The sequence below is a fragment of the Leucopleurus acutus genome (assembly GCF_964270905.1).
Source record: "Leucopleurus acutus genome assembly, chromosome: 9".
Classification (NCBI taxonomy): Eukaryota; Metazoa; Chordata; class Mammalia; order Artiodactyla; family Delphinidae; genus Leucopleurus; species Leucopleurus acutus.
In genome coordinates this window covers 51,151,537-51,174,316 of record NC_139144.1, presented here as the reverse complement: position 1 = coordinate 51,174,316, position 22,780 = coordinate 51,151,537, and the positions used below count along the sequence as shown (strand labels likewise).

At 35.2% G+C, this 22,780-nt stretch overlaps 1 protein-coding gene across 1 annotated transcript in view; it reads left to right on the top strand.

Annotated features, from left to right (window-relative positions):
• CASD1 (CAS1 domain containing 1) overlaps window positions 1-22,780 on the top strand; it is a 75,626-nt gene that overhangs the window by 5,602 nt on the left and 47,244 nt on the right. The window contains exons 2-5 of the mRNA XM_082846777.1: window positions 1,875-1,971; window positions 2,522-2,642; window positions 18,950-18,994; window positions 20,012-20,074. Of these exons, the coding sequence (XP_082702903.1) occupies window positions 1,875-1,971; window positions 2,522-2,642; window positions 18,950-18,994; window positions 20,012-20,074 (326 nt within the window). The remainder of the gene's footprint in view (window positions 1-1,874; window positions 1,972-2,521; window positions 2,643-18,949; window positions 18,995-20,011; window positions 20,075-22,780) is intronic.

Sequence of the window (22,780 nt, the reverse complement as noted above, 5' to 3'; positions counted from 1 at the left end):
CTGAAGACTGATCAACGTGTGTTCCTGTTTAGGCTTCTATTAAAAAACAAAAATCAAGTAACAACACCACCAAAAAAAAAAAAAAAAAAAGGAAGGGATAAAGAAGAAAGAAAAGGAAGAAAAACTTCACAGAATTAATACCAGTTATTTACAACTTCATATAACTTTTAGAAAATAGATGGATTACTAACTTTTCACTTAGTTTAATAGATGTATTTAAAGAGGTAGAGGTGCTATAAATATGGAATTTTCATCCAAATTTTAAACATTTACTAGATTTTTAATAGGATTTTATTATATGGCCATTATAAAAGAATGCAGCAGGAGTGCTGTTTTTAGGAAATAATTGTGTGTCCCTTTAGTCCTTTTTTTTTTACTCCTCGATTATATAGCATAATTTTTTAGAACTAGAATTAGTTTTTAAGAATTGGAAAGAATTAACTGATTATTTATAGTTTCCTTAGATGTTATTAAAAAATCTTTCAAATACAGAAAAAACTGCTCAGGCCACATATGTAACTGCAGAAATGTAATAATTGGTATTCTACTTTCCTTATCCAGTTTTTCACCAACAGAATAATGCAGTATTTTCACTTTTCCTTCCTGTTCTCTTTTAGAATTTATGACACTGTGGTGTCAACACTTTCATTATTTATGCATACCTGTCTTGTATTTGTATCACCGTTATCTGTATGTTGACCAGATAAATGGATAACTGGATTGAGAAAAGAGATGTGTTCTTCTACTTTAAATATCTTTCGGTCTTCCCTATCCCCACCATTTTGTTCTGTAGTATTTTTACCAGATGCCCTATCCTGACCTTAACTATTTGTAAAACAAATAGAGATCGCTGTTGACTGTTAATAAAGAACTAGAAATCAAATTTAAAAACACATGTATTTTATAACCCCACAGTTAATGTACACATCTCGTTTTTCCCTCATCCATTTGACATATTTGAACTTTTTTAATGTCTCCAATCCCCTTTTTAACCACGTACATTGACCATGTACATTAAGCTAATGTACGGTAAAATGGCCAAAGGAAGCAGGGTAGCCATCTGTCCCAGTTTACACAGGACTGAGGGGTTTTGCAGATGTGGAATTTTCTGTTTAAAACTGTGGCAGTCCCAACCACACTGGGAGGAGTTGGTTGGTCATCCTAACGGAGGCAAGAGACAATCGAGAGAAGTGGAGGGGCTAAATATTAACAACAGCATTCATTACTGGTACTGATCATGTGTATCTTCAGCCACCATTTTACTAACATAGTTTTAAGTCTTATCTTCGTGAGATTGCAAAAGGATGAAATTTTATTGAGCTTTTTCAGAAGTTCTTGCATAAGTCTTCCTTGGCACATTTACAGAATAGGGATACCCCACTTCCAGGGAGGCTGTGAAAATTAGGGAGTAGATTTATAAAATACTTCAGTATTTACTAGGTTTCCAGATATGCTAATGCACTGAGTACTATAATAGTCGAATAGGAAGTCATTTCCAAAGTCTTCTCTTTTATCCCTTAAACTCTTCTTTCCCAACTAGAAGTAGGAGTGATAAACAGATATAAAGGCTAGTTTGAGGCAAGGTGATATCCTTGGAAGGAAAACCTGAAGCAGAAGGAACTACCAAAGCAGTGAATGTAGCTTTGGGGATGAAGTATTTTCTAGGTAAAGAATCTGTCATTAGTGGCTCTTATCCTCTTGAATATTAATATATTAATATTTGCTTCTCATGGATGAGTGATATGTACCTAGAGGGTATAGTGAAGTATAGAAAACTCTGTACTCCCTCATCTCAAAGGCTTAAATGGGGTCAAATAACCAACATATAAGAATTTAACTATTGTTTACAACATTATTGTGTTTAATTACTATAGGAAATGATTCATGTGAATACCTTCTCTCAAGTGGCAGATTTCTTGGAGAGAAAGTTTGGCAACCTCACAGCTGTATGATGCATAAGTACAAAATCAGGTAGTTTCTTCATTTTGTTGTTTGTTTTCTTTTCTAAGATGGGTCTTAATATCTGGTAGAAAAGTGTTGGTGAATCAGGGAAAGTGATAGATGGTACCTCTCTATGTGATGGTAGAGAATTGCTGACAGGGTAGGAGTTAGGGGTGAGTCCAAAGGAATATTCTCGCTCTAAAGCATTAGGGAAAGCTTTGGACCAATCTGCTTTATCTCAGGTGAGAGATAACCAGGCCCAGGGCAATTGCCCGTGAATGAAGGACTCTTGCTTTGGGACTTGGATAGCTACCTCATGGAGTTATTCTGAGACAACGGATATAAAGCACTTACTATGGTTAGAGTACATCTGAAACACTTATTAGATGAGGGCTGTTATTATTGAGAGTTAGTCGATCATACACGGACTGGTAGGTTAAACAAACCTGGCCACCTATTTCTAAAGCAACGTAACTGTGTATATAATAATGCTGTACTACTTTCTTCACAAATTATGTGCTTTGAAAAGTGCCAGTATGCTGATTTTCCTTATTCTAATTGATGTCTTTGTTGATTTCAGTGAAGCGAAGAACTGCCTTGTAGATAAACATATTGCATTTATTGGAGATTCCAGAATTCGTCAATTGTTTTACTCTTTTGTAAAAATAATTAATCCCCAATTTAAAGAAGAAGGAAATAAGGTAAATTTTGTCTATTCATTTCATTAGCGTATTGTTTTAGAAATTAATAGCGTATTGAATAGTTATAGGAGGAATGTGCCCTTTCACATTAACAAAAGGAACTATAAAATTTTACTTTGGCTTTAGGAAAGGTGGAGGGGGAAAACAGGGACAATTTGCCATAATGGGGAACATAAGAAAAAGAAGTGGTGGGTAAGGTATTGGCAAGCTTTTCATTGACTTAAACTTTTCATTTTCAGAAATATTAAAATCCTTTCCATGGAAAACTTTTTTAAAAATTGTAGAAAGAACAAAGAAGAAATATCCCTTATCCTCCTTTTAATATTTTGACATATTTCTTTTCAGACTCCTTTGGAAACAAAATTGTAATAGTTTAGCATGTACAATTTTATATCTTGCTTCTATCCCCACCACTTATCACAGTTTACCATATTATACAGTCAATGTATGTATCTTCATAATGGCAACATATTACTGAATGGATATAATGTGATTTTATATAATCTTCCCTTTCTTAACTTTTTGTAGTTTTCTAATTTTTTTTATTTTACAATTTAAAAACGAACATTTTTATTACATTTTTGTGTGAAAACTTTGCTTTTTAAATTATTTCCTTAGGACGGAATCTTTACAATGCAAATACTAGTTTAAAGAATATAAATGCTTTTAAAATTATTGATTATATTGTTAAACTGTTTCAATCTATACTGTAAGTAGCAATGTACATTGGGACCTAATTTTCTGTAACCTTTCTGGCACTAGGCATTCATGCTATATAGTTAAAATGACAGTGTAACAAATTTCTGCTCTTAATTTCTCATTTTAAAAATATGTCTTTTTTTAAAAGCTAACAAGGATGAACATCTTTCTGTTAATCAATTTGTTAATTAGTTAATTTGGGGGGAATTATCATATCTTTCTGTTTGTACATTTTTAAGTGATCTAAGGTTCTAATCCCTGCCTTCAGTTGCATGTGGTTGGGAGTGGGTAATGGCAAGAAGAAAAGAGTAAAGTACAAAAAGTTCAGAATTGTTGGGGTAATATCTCATGAATTGATGATGAAAATCTACCTGTACACATCAACTTGCCCAGCGGCAAGGAGTTGAAAAATCAGGGACTTAACAGCTTAAGTAGCTAGTTTCACAGTGATGATGGTAATGGATACTAACGCTTTAGGAACTACTCCTTGTGAGAAGAGTCTATAGGCTATTAGAGATTTTGTCTACCAGGAAAAGCGAGTATAGATTTTAAAGCTGAATAATAGAAAATAACAAAGTCAACCTTTCATTTTATTTGGTATCTATAAATGTATTTTCCACTTGTATTTATACATACAAAATTATACAGAAGAGTTGAAACTATTTAATGACCTGAGATTCTTACAGTTTAAAGTAAAAAACTTAGTAAACATTTAAAAAACAGATGTCTGATTTAAAAAAACATTTTTAGTATTTCTAGGCCTAGAATAGTGTGACTCTTGAAAATTGGAATAATGTATTGGGCAACAGTTAGTTGAAAAAAATCTGTAATGGTTTAGTCTATAGCCAAAAGTAGGTACAATATGGTACGTTGTTTCTGAGCTCTACATTTCCAATTTTTATTTTCTAACGGTTCCTAGTTATCCCACAATTATCAGACAAGATACATGTTATTTTATATGCATTTTAAAAAGAAACAAAGACAGTTTGTCACAGTCTTAAAGAGACAGTTATTGTGAAACTATTTAGATTAAACTGCTAGTGGAACATTTGCCAAATTGTATTTTACTTATTCTCTTGTCTCTGAACACCTTGAGGACAGAGATTGTGTATCATTATTTTTTGAATATGTTTCTTGGCATGTTGTGAAGTTAATTTTTTTTTTTTTTTTTAGCCTTGGTAATGGGATTCTTTGGGTGGAATAGGAGTATTGAAGATAATATTTTTTTGAATTTATTTCTTTTCTGTATTGGGGCAAATTTTTTAAAAAGGAAGCTTTAGAGCAGGATTTTCTTTTTTCAAATTATATTTTGTGGAAGACTAGTTCTGTACGAAGCTCTGGTCAAATAAGTTTGGGCAGAGCCAGATATCATATCCCCCTCTTAGATGGTTTTAATTTAGGCTAGGATATTAAAAACTTGAAAAGTCTTGCTGTAAAGAAACCTGTTTGTGTTACTTCCAGCCAGAGGGCAAGGTAGATACTCTGGGGGCCTCTTCCACTTCAAACCAACTAGATCCTAGATTAAAAAAATACTTGTTGATGTATTTCTAAATGGGAGTCACACCCCCAAAAAGGAACAAACTGTGAGGCAAAACCAGAGATGGGAACAATAACAGTAGGCGTGCAATAGAGATTCAGGTTGCCCTAAAGACAGATGCCAGTGGCTACAATACCCTATATGTAGAAAACTAAGCTTTGAGCCAGCATATTTATCAATAGTAATATTGGGAGCCAGAGGACAGTAGACTAATAACTTTAAAGTTCTGATAGAAAGTAAGTTTCAACCTAGAATTGTATCCCTAGCATACAGATTCCTCTGTTCTTGAAATATAGGACATTTTTCAGATAAACAAAAACTATGAGGGTTTACTGCCACATTAAACTTATATTAAAGGGTTTTCTAAAGAATAAACTTCAAGAAGGAGAGAAATAATTCAGAAAAAAAAGATCTGAAACAATGGTTAAAGAAAATAGTAAACTTGTATATAAATCTAAACAGTGTCTGTGTAAAATAATAATGTCTTTTTACACTTTACAAAAAGACAGTACAATAGCATATAAATCAGAGAGAGATGACCACAATTAAAGTGTTCTAATGTCCTCTTTACTCTTTAAGGTATTATTTTACTTTTTTTTTAATTCATCAACAAACTACACAATACACTTTAATGTTTATTTTATTTTATTTTTTTATTTTTGGCTGCATCAGGTGTTCATTGTGGCGTGTGGGATCTTCATTGCAGAATGCAGGATCTTTTTTTGGGGTGCATGGGCTCTTCCTTGTGGTGCACGGGCTCTTCCTTGTAACACATGGGCTTTTCTCTAGTTGTGGTGCGCAGGCTTCTCTCTAGTGGCGCACGGGCTCCAGAGCACATGGGCTCAGTAGTTGTGGCACGCAGGCTTACTTGCCCTATGGCATGTGGGATCTTAGTTCCCTGACCAGGGATCCAACCCGCATCCCCTGCATTGGAAGACGGATTCTTTACCACTGGACTACCAGGGAAGTCCCCAGGTATTATCTTACTTTAGAACTTAAGTTAATGATGCCCTTTAGTCCAAGGGCAAGGACTGAAAGGATAGAATTAAGGTGGGTAATTCCAAACCAGAAGAAGAAAAAAATTAAAACCAAACTCATCTCATACCAAATATAATGCACACATGTACATACACATGCACACATGCATATATATACTCCAATACACACACATACATATATATATGAACATTTATATGTACATGTAAAAATCAGTGTTTACTTTTCATATGTATATAAAAATATGTATGTGTTAGGGAGCTAGAAATCAAAAAGTAAGATAATAGAAACATTTATAATCAAAATGAATGTAAGTAGTCTAAACTTATCAGCTAAACACAGATTTTCAGATTGATTTTAAAAAGAATTTTCTGCTGCTTAAAAAGATACCTAAAACAAAAGGACATAGGAAGGATTTAATTTAAAATGAGAAGAGATTCACCAGACAAATATTTATTTAAAAAGATAAGTTGTATTAATATAAGACAAAATAGATTAAGAGGCAAAAGCATTATTGGGGATACTTTTTAGTGACAAAAGATTCAAATCACTAGGAAGATTTTGAATTGTAGGCATTTAATAAATTAGCCCTAAAATATATAAAGCAAAAGTTAACATGATTACAGTGAGAAGTTGACAGATTCTCTACCACAGTGGGAGAATTACTCACTGCTCATGCAATTAATAATAGTGCAAGCAAATAAGTAAACATAGAGTAGACTTAATATGCTGATTTTATGAACTTATAGTTCAATACTTAAAGCATACACTAAGATATCAGAGAATATATTTTTTCAAAGCACACATGAAATCTTTTTGATCACATACTGGGCCATTAACCAAGTCCTGACAATATCAGAGAATTGGTACCATTCTCTCTCTGTTAGGTAAGTTCCTTTGTATTCTAACTTATTCTGATAAAAATTCTAGAATCCTACAGTAAATGTTCCAATGGTAAAATGCTAGACACATTTCCATTAAACTCAGGAAGAAAACAAGGAAGTCCATTATTGCTGCTTCAGTTCAATATTGTATTAGAGATCCTTAGCCAAAGAAAGATAAAGATGTAAGGATTAGAAAGAAAGAAACTTGATATTTTATAATACAGTTATCTACACAGAAAATCCCAAAGAATCTATAGAAAATTTACTAGATGTAATAAAAATTTTAATAATATAGCTGATTATAAGGTAAATATATGAAAATTAATTGTAATTCAATAAAGCTGTTAAAAATTAATTGCATATCTACTTGTCAGGAATATAGAGTTCAAAAATGTTATTTAAAATATACCGTGTGCAATAATAACAAAAAGCACATAGTACATAGGAATAAACATAGTAACTAAGGAAGGTGTATATGCAGAAAACTCATGAAATTTTATTAAAAGGCAATTTAAATATAATTAAATGGAAGTTATGTACTGTATTCTGGAATGGGAAGACTCAATATTGTAAACATGTCAGTTATTCTCCAATTAATCTATAGGTTCAAAAAATTCTAACAGGATTTGTTATAGAACTTTACCAGTTCATTCCAAATTTTATATGGAGGGCAGTGGACCAAAAATAACTGCAAGAGATCTAAAGAACAAGGTAGAAAGGACTTCTCCAATATCAAGACCTATTTTAACTAGACATCTTTTAATTAAGAAAATGTGGTATTGGGAGACCTAAACAAAGAAACCAATGGAGCAGAATATACAACTCTAAAATAGACACAATCATATACAAAAAAAACTTAACAGATATGCCATTGAAGATCCATAGGGATAGGAAAGTCTTTCAATTAATGATGCTGAGTCAATTGGTTATATAATGGAAAAAAGTGAAATTGGACCCTTACCTCACACCATCAAGTATAATCATTTCTAGGTGAATTTAGACTTAAATGTGAAAGTCAAAACTTTGAAACCTTTAGAAAAATATATAGAATATCTTTGGTACCTCAGGTAGGGATAAGTTTCGTACATAAGAAACAAAAAATGCTAACCGTAAAATAAAAGATGAATGCGGGATTCACATTCTTTAAGATTATGTGTTCATCAAAAGATACCTTAGGGCTTCCCTGGTGGCGCAGTGGTTGAGAGTCCACCTGCCGATGCGGGGGACACGGGTTCGTGCCCCTGTCTGGGAAGATCCCACATGTCGCGGAGCGGCTGGGCCCGTGAGCCATGGCCACTGAGCCTGTGTGTCCGGAACCTGTGCTCCGCAACGGGAGAGACCACAACAGTGAGAGGCCCGCGTACCGCAAAAAAAAAAAAAAAAAAAAAAAGATACCTTAAAGGGAAAAGACAACTATAAACTGGGAGACGATATTTGTTGCATATATCCAAGAGATAAAAGGAACCAATTAATAAAAAAGACAACCCAGTAGAATAAAAAGAGGAAAGGCATGATCAGGCATTTCACAGAAGAGGAAATATAAATCCCAGTGTAAATCTAAAAGATGTTTAACCTCATTAGTAATAGGGGAAATGCAAATTAAGACCATAGTGAGATAGCATTTTATACCTACTTTAGTGGCAAAATTAAGTTTGACAATGGCAAAAAATATGAAGCCTAACAAGATGTATTAGATAGTCTGTGTCTCAAACCACTAGTGAGGGTACATTGTTATAAACACTTCAAAAAATAATCAGCATTATTATGTGAGGTGAACATTTGTATAGTCTGTGAACATTCAGAACTATTACAGAAAGTGACTCATGTAAAGAGATGTTCAAGAGGGTAACTATCAGTGCTGTTTATAATCTAGATTTGGTGCATTGTATCAATTAACCTAGATTCTAAAAAAAATAACGAATATAATATTTGATGTGTATTGATAAAATAAATTGATATATAAAGTGAAACTAAAGAGACGTGACAACTAAATGCAATACGTGTTGTTTTTTCTTTTCTTTTTTATTGAAATATAGTTGATTTACAATGTTGTGTAAGTTTCAGGTGTATAGCAAAGTGAATATATATTCTTTTTCAGAATTCTTTTATGTTATAGGTTATTAAACAATACTGCGTATAGTTCTCTGTGCTGTACAGTAGGTTCTTGTTGGTTATCTATTTTATATATAGTACCGTGTATATGTTAATCCCAAACTCCTAATTTATCCCTCCCCCCACTTTTTCCTTTGGTAACATTAAGTCTGTTTTCTATGCCTGTGGGTCTATTTCTGTTTTGTATATAAGTTCATTTGTATCACTTTTTTAATTCCACATGTAAGTGATATCGTATGATATTTGTCTTTGGTTCACATCACTTAGAATACTAATCTCTAGGTCCACCCATGTTGCTGTAAATGGCATTATTTCATTCCTTTTTATGGTTGAGTAATATTCCATTGAATATATGTACCACATCTTCTTTATCTACTGCTTTGTCAGTGGACATTTAGGTTGCTTCCATGTCTTGGCTATTGTAAATAGTGCTACAATGAACACTGGGTGCATGTAGGTTTTCTCTGGATATATGCCCAGGAGTGGGATTGCTGGATCATATGGTAGCTCTATTTTTAGTTTTTTAAGGAACCTCCATACTGTTCTTCATAGTGGCTGTACCAAATTACATTCCCACCAACAGTATAAGAGGGTTCCATTTTCTCCACACGTTCTCCAGCATTTATTGTTTGTAAAGTTTTTGATGATGGCCATTCTGACGGGTGTGAGGTGATACCTCATTGTAGTTTTGATTTGCACTTCTCTAACAATTAGCAATGTTGAGCATCTTTTCATGTGCTTTTTGGCTGTCCATATATCTTTGGAGAAATGTCTATTTAGATCCTCTGCCCATTTTTTGATTGGGTTTTTTTTTTTTTATATTGAGGTGCATGAGCTGTTTGTATATTTTGGAGGTTAATTCCTTGTCCATTGCATCATTTGCAAATATTTTCTCCCATTCTGTGTGTTGTCTTTTTATTTTGTTTATGGTTTCCTTTGCTGTGCAAAAGCATTTAAGTTTAATTAGGTCCCATTTGTTTATTTTTGTTTTCATTACTCTAGGAGGTAAATCCAAAAGATATTGCTGCACTTTATGTCAAAGAGTGTTCTGCCTGTGTTTTTCTCTAAGACCTATTAGTATCCGGTCTTACATTTAGTTCTTTAATCCACTTTAAGTTTACTTTTGTGTTTGGTGTTAGAGAATGTGCTAATTTCATTCTTTAACATGTAGCTGTCCAGTTTTCCTAGCAGCAGTTACTGAAGAGACTGTCTTTTTTCCATCGTATATCCTTGCCTCCTTTGTCGTAGATTAATTGACCATGGATGCTGCATTTATTTCTGGGCTTTCCAGCCTGTTCCATTAATCTGTATTTCTGTTTTGTGGTAGTACCATGCTGTTTTGATAACTGTAGTTTTGTTGTATAGTCTGAAATCAGGGAGCCTGATTCCTCCCACTCCATTTTTCTTTCACAAGATTGCTTTGGCTATTCGGGATCTTTTGTGTTACCATACAAATTTTAAGATTTTTTTGTTCTAGATCTGCAAAAAATGCCTATGGTAATTTCATAGGGGTTGCATTGAATCTGTAGATTACCTTGGGTATTATAGTCATTTTGAAGATGTTGATTCTTCCCATCCCAGAACATGGTACAATATATCTTTCCATCTGTTAGTGTCATCTTCGATTTCTTTCATCAGCATCTTACAGTTTTCGAAGTACAGATCTTTTGCCTCCTTAGGTAGGTTTATTCTTTCTGATGTGATGGTAAATGGGATTGTTGCCTTAATTTCTCTTTCAGATCTTTTGTTGTTAGTGCATAGGAATGCAAGAGATTTCTGTGTATTAATTTTGTATCCTGCAACTTTACCAAATTCATGGATGAGCTCTAGTAGTTTTCTGGTAGCATCTTTAGGATTTTCTATGTGTAGTATCACATCATTTGCAAATGGTCAGTTTTACTGCCTTTTTTAAAAATTTGGATCCCTTTTGTTTCTTTTTCTTCTCTGATTGCCATGGCTAGGACTTCCAGAACTATGTTGAATAAAAGTGGCAAGAGTGGACATCCTTGTCTTGTTTGCTGATCTTAGAGGAAATGCTTTCAGCTTTTCACCATTGAGTATGATGTTAGCTGTGCGTTTGTCATATAAGGCCTTTATTATGTTGAGGTAGGTTCTGTCTATGCCTATTTTCGGTAGAGTTTTTATCATAAATGGGTGTTGAATTTTATCAAAAGCTTTTTCTTCATCTATTGAGATGACCATATGGTTTTTATTCCTAAATTTGTTGATGTGGTGTGTCACACTGATTGATTTGCAGATATTGGACAGTCCATGCATCCCTGGGATAAATATCACTTGATCATGGTGTATGATCCTTTTAATGTATTGTTGGATTCAGTTTGCTAGCATTTTGTTAAGTATTTTTGCGTCTATGTTCATCAGTGATATTGGCCTGTAATTTTCTTTTTTTGTGGTATCTTTGTCTGGTTTTGGTGTCAGGGTGATCGTGGTCTCATAGAATGATTTTGGGAGTGTTCCTTCCTCTGCAATTTTTGGAAGAGTTGCAGAAGAATAGGTGTTAACTCTTCTCTAAATGTTTGATAGAATTCACCTGTGAAGCCATCTGGTCCTGGATTTTGTTGGGAGTTTTTAGTCACAGTTTCAGTTTCAGTGCTTGTGATTGGTCTGTTCATATTTTCCATTTCTTCCTGGTTCAGCTTTGGGAAATTGTACCTTTCTAAGAATTTGTCCATTTCTTCTAGGTTGTCCATTTTATTGGCATATAGTTGCTTTCAGTAGTCTTTTATGATCCTTTGTATTTCTGTGGTGTCCATTGTAACTTATCCTTTTTCATTTCTAATTTTATCGATTTGAGCCCTCTCCCTTTTTTTCTTGATGAGCCTGGCTAAAGATTTATCAATTTTGTTTATCTTTTCAAAGAACCAGCTTTTAGTTTCATTGATCTTTTCTATTGTTTTCATCTCTATTTCATTTATTTCTGATCTGATCTTTATGATTTCTTTCCTTCTGCTAACTTTGTGTTTTGTTTATTCTTCTTTCTCTAGTTGCTTTAGGTATAAGGTTAGGTTGTTCATTTGAGATCTTTCTTGTTTCCTGAGGTAAGCTTGTATTGCTATAAACTTCCCTCTTAGAACTGCATTTGCTGCATCCCATAGGTTTTGGATCGTCGTGGTTTCATTTTCATTTGTCTCTAGGTATTTTTTGATTCCCACTTTGTTTTCTTCAGTGATCCATTGGTTGTTTCGTAGCATATTGTTTAGCCTCCACGTGTTTGTGTTTTTTATACTTTTTTTCTTGTTAGTTGATTTCTAATCTCATAGCATTGTGGTTGGAAAAGATGCTTGTTATGATTTCAGTTTTCTTACATTTACCCAGACTTGATTTGTGGCCCAGTATGTGACCTCTCCTGGAGAATGTTCCATGTTCACTTGAAATGAATGTGCATTCTTCTGCTTTCAGATGGGATGCTCTATAAATATCAATTAAATCCAATGGTCTGTGTGTCATTTAAGGCCTGTGTTTCCTTATTAATTTTCTGTCTGGATGATTTTTCCATTGACATACGTGGGGTGTTAAAAGTCCCCGCATTACTGTGTTACTGTCAATTTCTCCCTTTATGTCAACATTTGCCTTGTGTATTGAGGTGCTCCTGTGTTGGGTGCATATACATTTACAATTGTTATCTTTTCTTCCTGGATTGATCCCTTGATCGTTCTGTAGTGTCCTTCTTTGTCTCTTGTAACATTCTTTATTTTAAAGTCTGTTTTCTTTGATATGAGTATTGCTACTCCAGCTTTCTTTTAATTTCCATTTGTTTGGAATACCTTTTTCCATCCCCTCACTTTCCTTCTGTATGTGTCTCTAGATCTGAAGTGGGTCTCTTTCACACAGCCTATATACGGGTCTTGTTTTTGTATCCATTCAACCAGTCTGCGTCTTTTGGTTGGAGCAGTTACTCTGTTTACATTTAAGGTAATTATTGATATGTATGTTCTTATTGCCATTGTTTTGGATTTGTGTTTATAGGTCTATTTTCTTCCTTCCCTCTTTTGTTCTCTCCTTTTCTGATTTGATGACTATCCTTAGTGTTGTGCTTGGATTCCTTTTTCTTTTTTGTATGTATATCTATTATAGTTTTTTGGTTTGTGGTTATCATGAGGTTTTGATAGCAGTCTATATATATACATGATTGTTTTAAGTTGCTGATATCTTAATTTCAAATGCATTTTAAATAACCTGTATTTGTACTTTCCTTCTCTCACAGTTACTGGTTTTGGTGTTATATTTGCATGTGGGTGTTTGGCTACCTTTACTCTATGTTTGCCTTAACTGGTGAGTTTTCCCATTTCATAATTTTATTGTTTCTAATTGTTGCCTTTTCTTTCCATTTAAAGAAATTCCTTTAGCATTTGTTGTAAAGCTGGTTGGCTGGTGCTGAATTCTTCTAGTTTTTGCTTGTCTGTAAAGTTTTTGATTTCTCCATCAAATCTGAATGAGAGCTTTGCTGGGTAGAGTGTTCTTCATTGCAGGTGTTTCCCTTTCATCACTTTAAATATATCATGCTATTCCCTTCTGGCCTGTACAGTTTCTGCTGAAAAATCAGCCGATAGTCTTATGGGGATTCCCTTGTATGTTATTTGTTGTTTTTCCCTTGTTGCTTTTAATATTTTCTCTTTGTTTTTAATTTCTGTCAGTTTGATTACTGTGTTTCTGGGCATGTTCCTCCTTGGGTTAATCTTATATGGGACTCTCTGTGCTTCCTGGACTTGGGTGACTGTTTCCTTTCCCATGTTAAGGGAAATTTTCAGCTGTTATATCTTCAAATATTTTCTCAGGACCTTTCTCTCTCTCTTCTCCTTCTGGGACCCCTATCATGTGAATGTTGGTGTATTTGACATTGTCCCAGAGGTCTCTTAAACTGTCCTTGTTTTTTTTTCATTCTTTTTTCTTTTCCGCAGCAGTGATTTCCAGCACTCTGTCTTCCAGCTCACTTACCTAATTATCCATTCTTCTGCCTCATTTATTCTGCTGTTGATTCTTTCTAGTGTATTTTTCATTTCAATTACTGTATTCTTCATCTCTGTTTGGTTGCTCTTTATATTTTTCTGCCTCTTTGCTATAAACTTCTTGTACCTTCTTGCTCTGTATATCCATGCTTTTCCTGATTTCTTGGATGATCTTTACAATCATTACTCTTAACTCTTTCTCAGGTAGATTGCCTATCTCTACATCACTTAGCTCTTCTGGGTTTTTTTCTTTTTTCATCTGGAACATATTCCTCTGCCATCACATTTTGTCTAAATTTCTATTTGTATTTTTATGTACGGGGAAGTTTAGTTATGTTTCTCGACCTTGGAGAAGTGGCCCCCTGTAGGGGATGTCCTATGTGTCCCAGCAGTACACTTTCCCTCTCATTACCCAAGGTCCAGTGACCAGCTGGTCTCAGGGTAGGTTCTGACCTGCGTTTGCAGACTTGGTTCCACAGGCTGCCAGATCGTAGTTTTCTTGCTTCTGGTGTCTGCCTTATGGTGGGTTAATCTGGTCTAGATGTTTGTGCAGACTTCTGGTGGGAGAGGCTGGTGCTTGCACACTGGTAAATGGAGCTGGGTCTTGGCCCTCTGGTGGGCAGGGCTATGTCAAGGGGCATGTCTAGAGGTGGCTATGGGCTAAGGAAGTCTTTAGGCAGCCTGTCTGCTGATGAGTGGGGCTGTGTTCCCAGCCTGTTGATTGTTTGGCCTGAGGTGTTCCAGTCTTGGAGCCTACAGGCTGTTAGGTGGGACCCGGTCTTGATGCTAATTACCCAAGAAAGATGTCTGTCTCCAGCAAGAGTTCAAGTAGAGGAACACTCCCCGATATTACACCACCAGCTTTTATGACCCCAGAGAGAGCTACAGATGCCCAAGCCTCCCAGGAGACCCTCCAAGACCAGCAGGTAGGTCCAGTCCAGTCTCTTATGAAGTCACTGTTTTTGCCCTGGGTCCTGGTGCTCACAAGACCTTATGTGTGCCCTCTAAGTATGCCCTCACAAGACCTTGTGTGTGCCCTGTTTCCCCCATTCCTGTGGAGCTACTACAGTCAAGCCCCGCTGGCCTTCAAAGCTAAATGCTCTGGGGGTTCCTCCTTTCGATGCTGGACCCCAAGGCTGGGGGCCTGACATGGAGCTCAGAACTCTCATTCCTGTGGGAGAACTTCTGTGATATAATTATTCTCCTTGTGGGTCACCCACCCAGGATATGGAATCTGATTATATCATGACTGTGCCTCTCCTACTGTCTTGTTGGGTTTCTTCTTTATGTTTTTGGGTGTAGAATATCTTTTTTGGTAGGTTCCAGTCTTTTTTTAATCCATGGTTGTTCAGCAGTTAGTTGTGATTTTGATGTTCTTGTGAGAGGAGGTGGGCTCAAGGTCCTTTTTCTCCACCATCTTGTCTCCAATCGGGTCCACAATACCTGGTTTTAATTGAATTCTAGATTAAAATATAAGAACTATAGAGAAGACATTATTGGGCAATTAGGGAAAGTTGAACATGCACTGTATACTAAATTAGATAATATCAATGTCAAATTCTTAGGTGGGACTGTAGTATTGCAGTTATGTAAGAGAATGTACATATTCTTTGGAGATTTGTGTTTAAGGGTGAAATTGTTATTATGTCTGCAGTTTACTTTCATATGGCTCAGCAAAGGAGAAAAACTATGTATAGAGTGGGCCAAAAACTGCCTTCGGTTTTTTAAGTAAAAATAAAAGACACATTTTTCATTTTCACCAAGAATGTTATTGAACAGTGTGTTCACTCTTTTGTTCCACTACCTTCTGCGATTTTTTCAGGCAACTTCATAATTCCATCTTCCCAAAACTTTTTAACTTTTTGAGCAAAGAACTGTTCCAGGTGCCTTTTACAGGCTTCTCAGGAATTGAATTTTTTTCCATTAAGAGAATTTGTAAAGACCTAAATAAATGGAAATCCAAAGGTGCAATGTCTGGTGAATATGGCAGATGAATCAGAACTTCCTAGCCAAGCTGTAACAGTTTTTGCCAGGTCATCAAAGAAACGTGATCTTGTGTTATCCTAATGGAAGATTATGCATTTTTCTGTTGACTAATTCTGGACACTTTTTGTCAAGTGCCACTTTCAGTTGGTCTAATTGGGAGCAGTACTTGTTGGAATTAATCATTTGGTTTTCCCGAAGGAGCTCATCATAGAGAACTCCCTTCCAATCTCACCATATACACAATATCACCTTCTTTGGATGAAGACCGGCCTTTGGTGTGGTTGGTGGTGGTTCATTTCGCTTGCCGCACGATCTCTTCCATTCCACATTTTGTACAGTATCCACTTTTCATCGCCCGTCACAATTTGTTTTAAAAACAGAACATTTTCGTTACATTTCAATAGAGAATTGCATGCGGAGATATGGTAAAGAAGGTCTTTTTCTCTTAACTTACGTGGAACCTAAACATCAGAGTGATTCATATAACCAGGCTGGTGCAAATTATTTCCAAAGTTTGATTTGGATATGTTGAGTATATCAGCTATCTCCTGTGTGGTATAACACTGATTGTTCTCAATTACTGTTTTGATTTGATTGCTATCAACTTCAACTCGTCTACCTGACCATGGAGCATCGTCCAGCAAGAAATCTCCAGCATGAAACTTCACAAACCACTTTTGACATGTTTGATCAGTCACAACACCTTCTCCATACGCTGCACAAATCTTTTTTTGCATTTCACTTGCTTTTTGAAATAATGAAGCATAATATGCCAAAAACGTCACTTTTTTTCTTCATCTTCAGTGTTAAAATGGCTACACAAGGGGCTTCCCTGGTGGCACAGTGGTTGAGAGTCCTCCTGCTGATGCAGGGGACATGGGTTCGTGCCCCGGGCCGGGAAGATCCCACATGCTGCCGAGCGGCTGGGCCCTTGAGCCATGGCCGCTGAGCCTGCATGTCCAGAGCCTGTGCTCCGCAACGGGAGTGGCCACAACAGTGAGAGGCCCGAGTACCACAAAAAAAAAAAAAAATGGCTACACAAAAATTCACCAATTTAGATGTCTTTTTTTAAATGCATGCTGATATGATAGCTGTCACATAGAATCTAACAAAATTGTTTCGAATGAAGTTAAAGACAACTAAGTGCTACTAGAGCCACATAACGGAAAAAACTGAACTAACCTTTTGGCCCACCCAATATATGTGGTGCGTAGAGACATGTGAAGCTAGTGTAGAAAATATTAACCATTGGTAAAGGGTATTAACTTTGCTATAAGAAGTCTGAAATTTTTCAAAATTAAAAGTTGAAGTGAAAGCCAACACAACGGAACAGTATATCGTTTGAAGATGCATATACATGTGACAAAACTGTATAATAAAAAAGAAAGCAAAATAAAATTCAAGATGGTTCTCTTTGGGCAAAGCATGGAATTTGAGAGGGAGAGGGCCATATAGGTCATTCCATGTGTTGGTAGCATTCTGATTTGTGCCATGGGTTCACAAGTGCTTATTTATTTTTAGTGTGCCTTGTGACTTACATATATGTGATATATTATTTTGTATATAACAAATGTTATATTAAAATAATAAAGGAAACAAAGATTGAATTGATTGAATTAACTGTGCTATGCAAAAGGAAAAAGAAATTTCATGACACACTATTTCTTTAAGAATTTGTTAAAGGTTAAGATGGAGTAGGAGGAGAACACCTATATGATTTTTCTCTGCCCCAGTATTTCCCAGACTTATTTGACCAAGAAAGCTCTTTTCATATATCATACCTTAAAGTTCTGTTGAATTAATGGCCTCAAGAGTCCTTTTGGGGAAAAAGGGTACAAATGAACTTATTTACAAAACAGAAGTAGAGTCACGGATGTAGAAAACAAACTTATGGTTACCAGGGAATAGGGTGGTGGGGAGGGATAAATTGGGAGATTGGGATTGACATATACACACTACTATATATAAAATAGATAACTAATAAGAACCTGCTGTATAGCGCAGGGAACTCTACTCAGTACTCTGTAATGGCCTATATGGGAAAAGAATGGATATATGTATATGTATAACTGATTCACTGCTGTACACCTGAAACTAACACAACATTGTAAATCAACTATACTCCAATAAAAATTTTTTTTTAAAAATCATTTCGGGAAAAGATACTTAAGCAGGACTAATAAGAATTTTAAAATTTAGCTTGTTGATAAAAGCAAACTTTATTTCATTTTAAAAACAAATACTGTCTGATTAAATTAATGAAAACATTTCAACCTTGGTTTTAGGAAGAGAATTAGCTTCTTATTAACCACCCCTGTTGCATCCCGGATATTTAACTATGAAAGGATTTTTATTCTTTTTATGGAACACTTAGTTACAAGAAGTTGTAGTCTCTGGATTTTAATTTTTTTCTACAACTGGACTATTTACTGTCTTCTAAGTGAAATCTACAATAAACTAGAGTCATATATGTCCATTCCTGTTTAGACAGGGCCTGTACTAGTATATTGGTGAGAATAGACTAGATGTTGCTGCAGCAGCAAACCATGCTACGATCTTAATACTTAGCACTGCTTGTCCTAGGTGGTTTGGCAAGGGGCTTTGCTCCATGCAGTCATTCAGCGATTTTTGCTATTGGAATTTTTACTATTTTCTAGTTGTACCATTTGGGACATTCAGCCTCATCAGTCTCTGTATCAGGTTAAGGCAGAGACTAGAATTTCCCTGCGAACTTCAGCCTGGAAATGACCCATATTACATCTAGCCATATTACGTTGGCAGCGGTCAGTCTCTACCATAGATAATAATACTAGGATTAAATTTGAATCATGGGAAGCTTGGCAAAAAGATAATTTACATAGGCATGTTCACATACCTGCTTATTCATAGTTGGAGTTTTATCTTTACATCTTAGATGTTGTAAAGATAAAAGATCACATATAAACAGTTTAATATCACTTATTTTTTGGCAGTCTATGCAGATCTTTTCCCCTTCAGGTTGAATGCAGTTAATTGGGATATGGTGTATAAATGAGTCAACAAAAGCAGCTAAAGGAGGAATTATTTACATACAGTTAATCTACACATTAATATTTCTCTGTTGTCTCTCCCCCTTTTTTATGGCAGCATGAAAACATTCCTTTTGAAGATAAGACTGCATCAGTTAAAGTGGTAAGTTCATATAACAGTAAGCTAAATGTTATAATGTTGAAACTATTCATTGGTTAATTTATTTGCAGATCAGCTAATGCTTTGAACGTGCTAAATGTGTTTCAGTGTATTGGGAGTAGATAAGTAGAGTAAGATAATTTCATAAATGTGTGCACTATTTTGTGTAATAACATAGAAAATTTGGTCTCTCAGATTTTTATCCAGGAAAATAATCTTGTACGTTAATTTGAAACCAGTATGTATTTAGGATCAAAGTTCATAAAAGAACATATATTAATTTCTTGAATTCCCAGTCACAGGTGACTTCTAGATACTGAGAATACAGATGGGGATCAAGACAACAATGTCCTAGATCTAATGGAGTGTATGAGTGATTATAGTTTTCTACGTGCAATTAAACATGGGATAAGGATAGCAAAAAGGAAAAAGTGGGGCATTAGAAATGTATAGAACAAGGAATTATTAAAAGTAGTTTTTCTCCTTGAGGAAATAATGTTTTAACTGAAGCCTCAAGCTAGTTAGGCTTAGGGGGAGAATTTATGAGCATTATAGGCAGAAGGAACAGGAACAAAGCCCTGGAGAAAAAGGAGCACATAGAGCATTGCAGGAGCTGAATGAGAACCAAAAGGACACTTAGCAAGGGGGAAAATGGCAGGAGAAAAGACAGAATGTCTAGGCAGAGGCCAGATCCTGCAACTTCTTAGGAATTTTAAGGACTTTGGAATTTATTCTCAGGGCAACTGATTGAAAGTCCTTGAATACTTAAGCAGGGGTGTGGCAAGATCAGATTTAAAAATTTAAAACATTACTCTGACTAAAATGTGGGGAATATTTTAGAGAAAAGCAAAAGTGGACATAAGGAGAACTATTGTGAGACTCTTACCAAAATGGGATGAGAGATGAAGATATTGTAGATAAGGTAGTGTTTTAAGTACTCTATAAGAGATATGTTAAAGTTTATTTTGAATGGTGCATACAATATTTTCTTTGACTTCTTTTCTTACATTTCTCTTTTAGGATTTTCTGTGGCATCCAGAGGTTAATGGTTCTATGAAACAGTGTATCAAAGTGTGGACTGAGGTCTGTATTTGAAAATATAGGCCTTGCTGGTTTTGAGCAGTCACATTTTGAAAACTCATTCTCCCATGCTCACCTGTCCCACTCTCCTGTACTTTATACCAGCCTTTTTGATTTCGACCATGCTGGGTTGATTATCACTTTACTGAGAGAACAAAGTTTTGATCCAATGCCTCTGTTATCACCATTCTAACCCTATGGTGATTATGCTTATACTACACTTTACTGGTTTAAAACTTTCTGTTACTGTTGTAGCTCAGTTAATTCAAACTCAGATCATCTTTCTAGCACTATATACATTCTCTTGAGCATTTGTCCACTTTGTTCTGCAAACTCATGTCCTGATAACTTCAGGAAACTTTTTTTTTTTTAATATCCTGTTTTCTTCCCTTTTATCATTATATTTGTGACCTAAAAGTCGAGCCTAATTTGTTTTGGCTCGTAATGTTTGGAGTTAAATTAGATATAAGGCAAGTATGCTGTTAACCTCAGAAAACCCCTAACTTCTCACAAGTCCACTTTAGAACTTCCACAGTCTCTCCATATAGCTCCTTATCAGTCCTTTATTTAAACCTGTATTCTTTTCCAGAGATATTTGCATTTGGGATGGATAAAACAATATTCAATTTTGTTGACCTTGTTTTGCTTAATTACTTGTGTTGCAATGATATTTTTCTTTGCTTCTTTTCCCAATAAGTGTTTAGTACGGCAACCAAATCGACTTTGGTAGGATCCAGTGAGAACCTAGTCAACATTTTTAACTTTGTTTCTTTAAGAAAATGTTTACGTTTTCAAAAAACAAACATGCAGACAACTCTAGAATTCAACTTTCTGGAAAATTGCGATCTCACATAATTTTGTTTTTATTGATGTGTTTTTAAATGTCCAGAGGTATAAGGTTATGAGTATATTTCAGATGATTTAAACATGTGTTTTACCTTTGTGCTGGACCTGAAAGTATATCCATTAAAGTAGTAGAAATTCACAGTTAAACAAACATCAGTGTAATATAATTTATGTCAGGCAAGATCACAAAAGCCTTTGTTATTTACTAACCTAGAGATATATTGCATATTCAGATCTTCTGTTCTTATAATTTGCTAACACTAGTTTTTGGAGCTTTAGATTCTGTTGTAAAACTCCTTATGATTATTGGGGGAGAGGAAAGATTCAACTTATTTGGATAGATGGCCATGTAGTTACCTGAGATTGATTAGTTCATTGGTTTCAATCAAAGAGTATGTATGTATGCATGTATTTATATATTTATGTTTTAATATTTCCATAGTAAGCTGCTAGATCCTGAGAATACAAAGTTGTATATTTTTATTATGTATGTACTATTACTAGCTTTGTTCTAGGTATTAGGAATGTGACTGGGAATTAGCCCCAGTCTCAGGCCTTGAGGAATGTGCAATCTAGTAGATAGTGACTTTCTTATGAATAAAGGTATGATAATATGAAGGGTAACAATAGAACTGAGCACAAAGAACTACGAAAGCACCATGGATAGAGGCACTTAGGATGAGGGTGGTTTAGAGTAGTGAGGATCTAAGAAAGCTTTACAGAGGAGATAATATTTCTAGAAGAACAGTGGATTAGAAAGATATACTTATGAACTGAAACAGACTTACCGGCATAAAAGCAAAGTTGAATTTAAACAACTCTACTGTTATCCAACAGATATTTATAAATCAGCTGCCATATTTTAGGCACCAGGCTAAACACCGTTGATACCCTGGTTAACATAACAGAGTTCCTCTCCTCAAAGAGCTTCTAGGTGAGTGGCAGATATAGGTAATTAAGGAAACCAGCAATTTAGATTTAATTCTGTAGGTGAACAGTAGTCATTAAGTCTGAGCTACTTAGATGGATTTGGGGAGTCTTTGTATGGAGTGAGTTGATATTTGAGGTGACTTGAATAGAAATAATTGAATAGGCAGCAAGTATAGATTAAAGAAGAGAGTGTAGGAATGGAACTATAAAAAAGATTATGAGAGGAGGTAGTAAAAGGGGTAAGAGGAAAAGCAGAAGAAGAATAACTAATATCACACACAGAGAAGGAAAGAGTTTTAAAAAGTGGATAGTGTCACTTTAGGAACTATATAGGGTAGAATGAAACTATAGGACTTGGTAATTCAGAGTTCATTAATGGGCTCTGAGGGCAGTTTTAATGAATGGTTAATTCAAAATCAAAACATGGTAAGTTGAGGCATAAATGAGAGAGATAGAAATTAGCATAGTGAAAGTGGAATGCTCTTCCAAGTAATCTGTTGGTCAAGAGTGTGAACGGGAAGAATTTGAGAGTGAGATGAGATTGAAGGAGCATTTTTTGAGGATAAAGATGATTTAACATTTTGTGGATTGAAGGAAGAAAGAAGAGTAGAGAAGGATGAAATGGATAATTCAGGAGTCTGAGGAGATAACTTATGGATATAGCTCCAGAAGTAAAAAGGGAGGAGATATAAATGCAGAGCAATGGGTTAGCCATTAAGCAGAATAGGAACATATTTTGTTTACTCTCCTGTCAGAGGAAGGTAGACTGGGTGAGCATATGGACAAAGTTGTAAGAATGGAGGAAGGAAGGCAAGAGCACACAAGCCAGATGAATTCTGTTTTCTCTGTGAAGTTTGAGAATTAAGCTTTATGCCAAAAGTGAGGAGGACAGGAGGGACCTGTGTAAGGAAAAAATGATTTGGGATAACCACT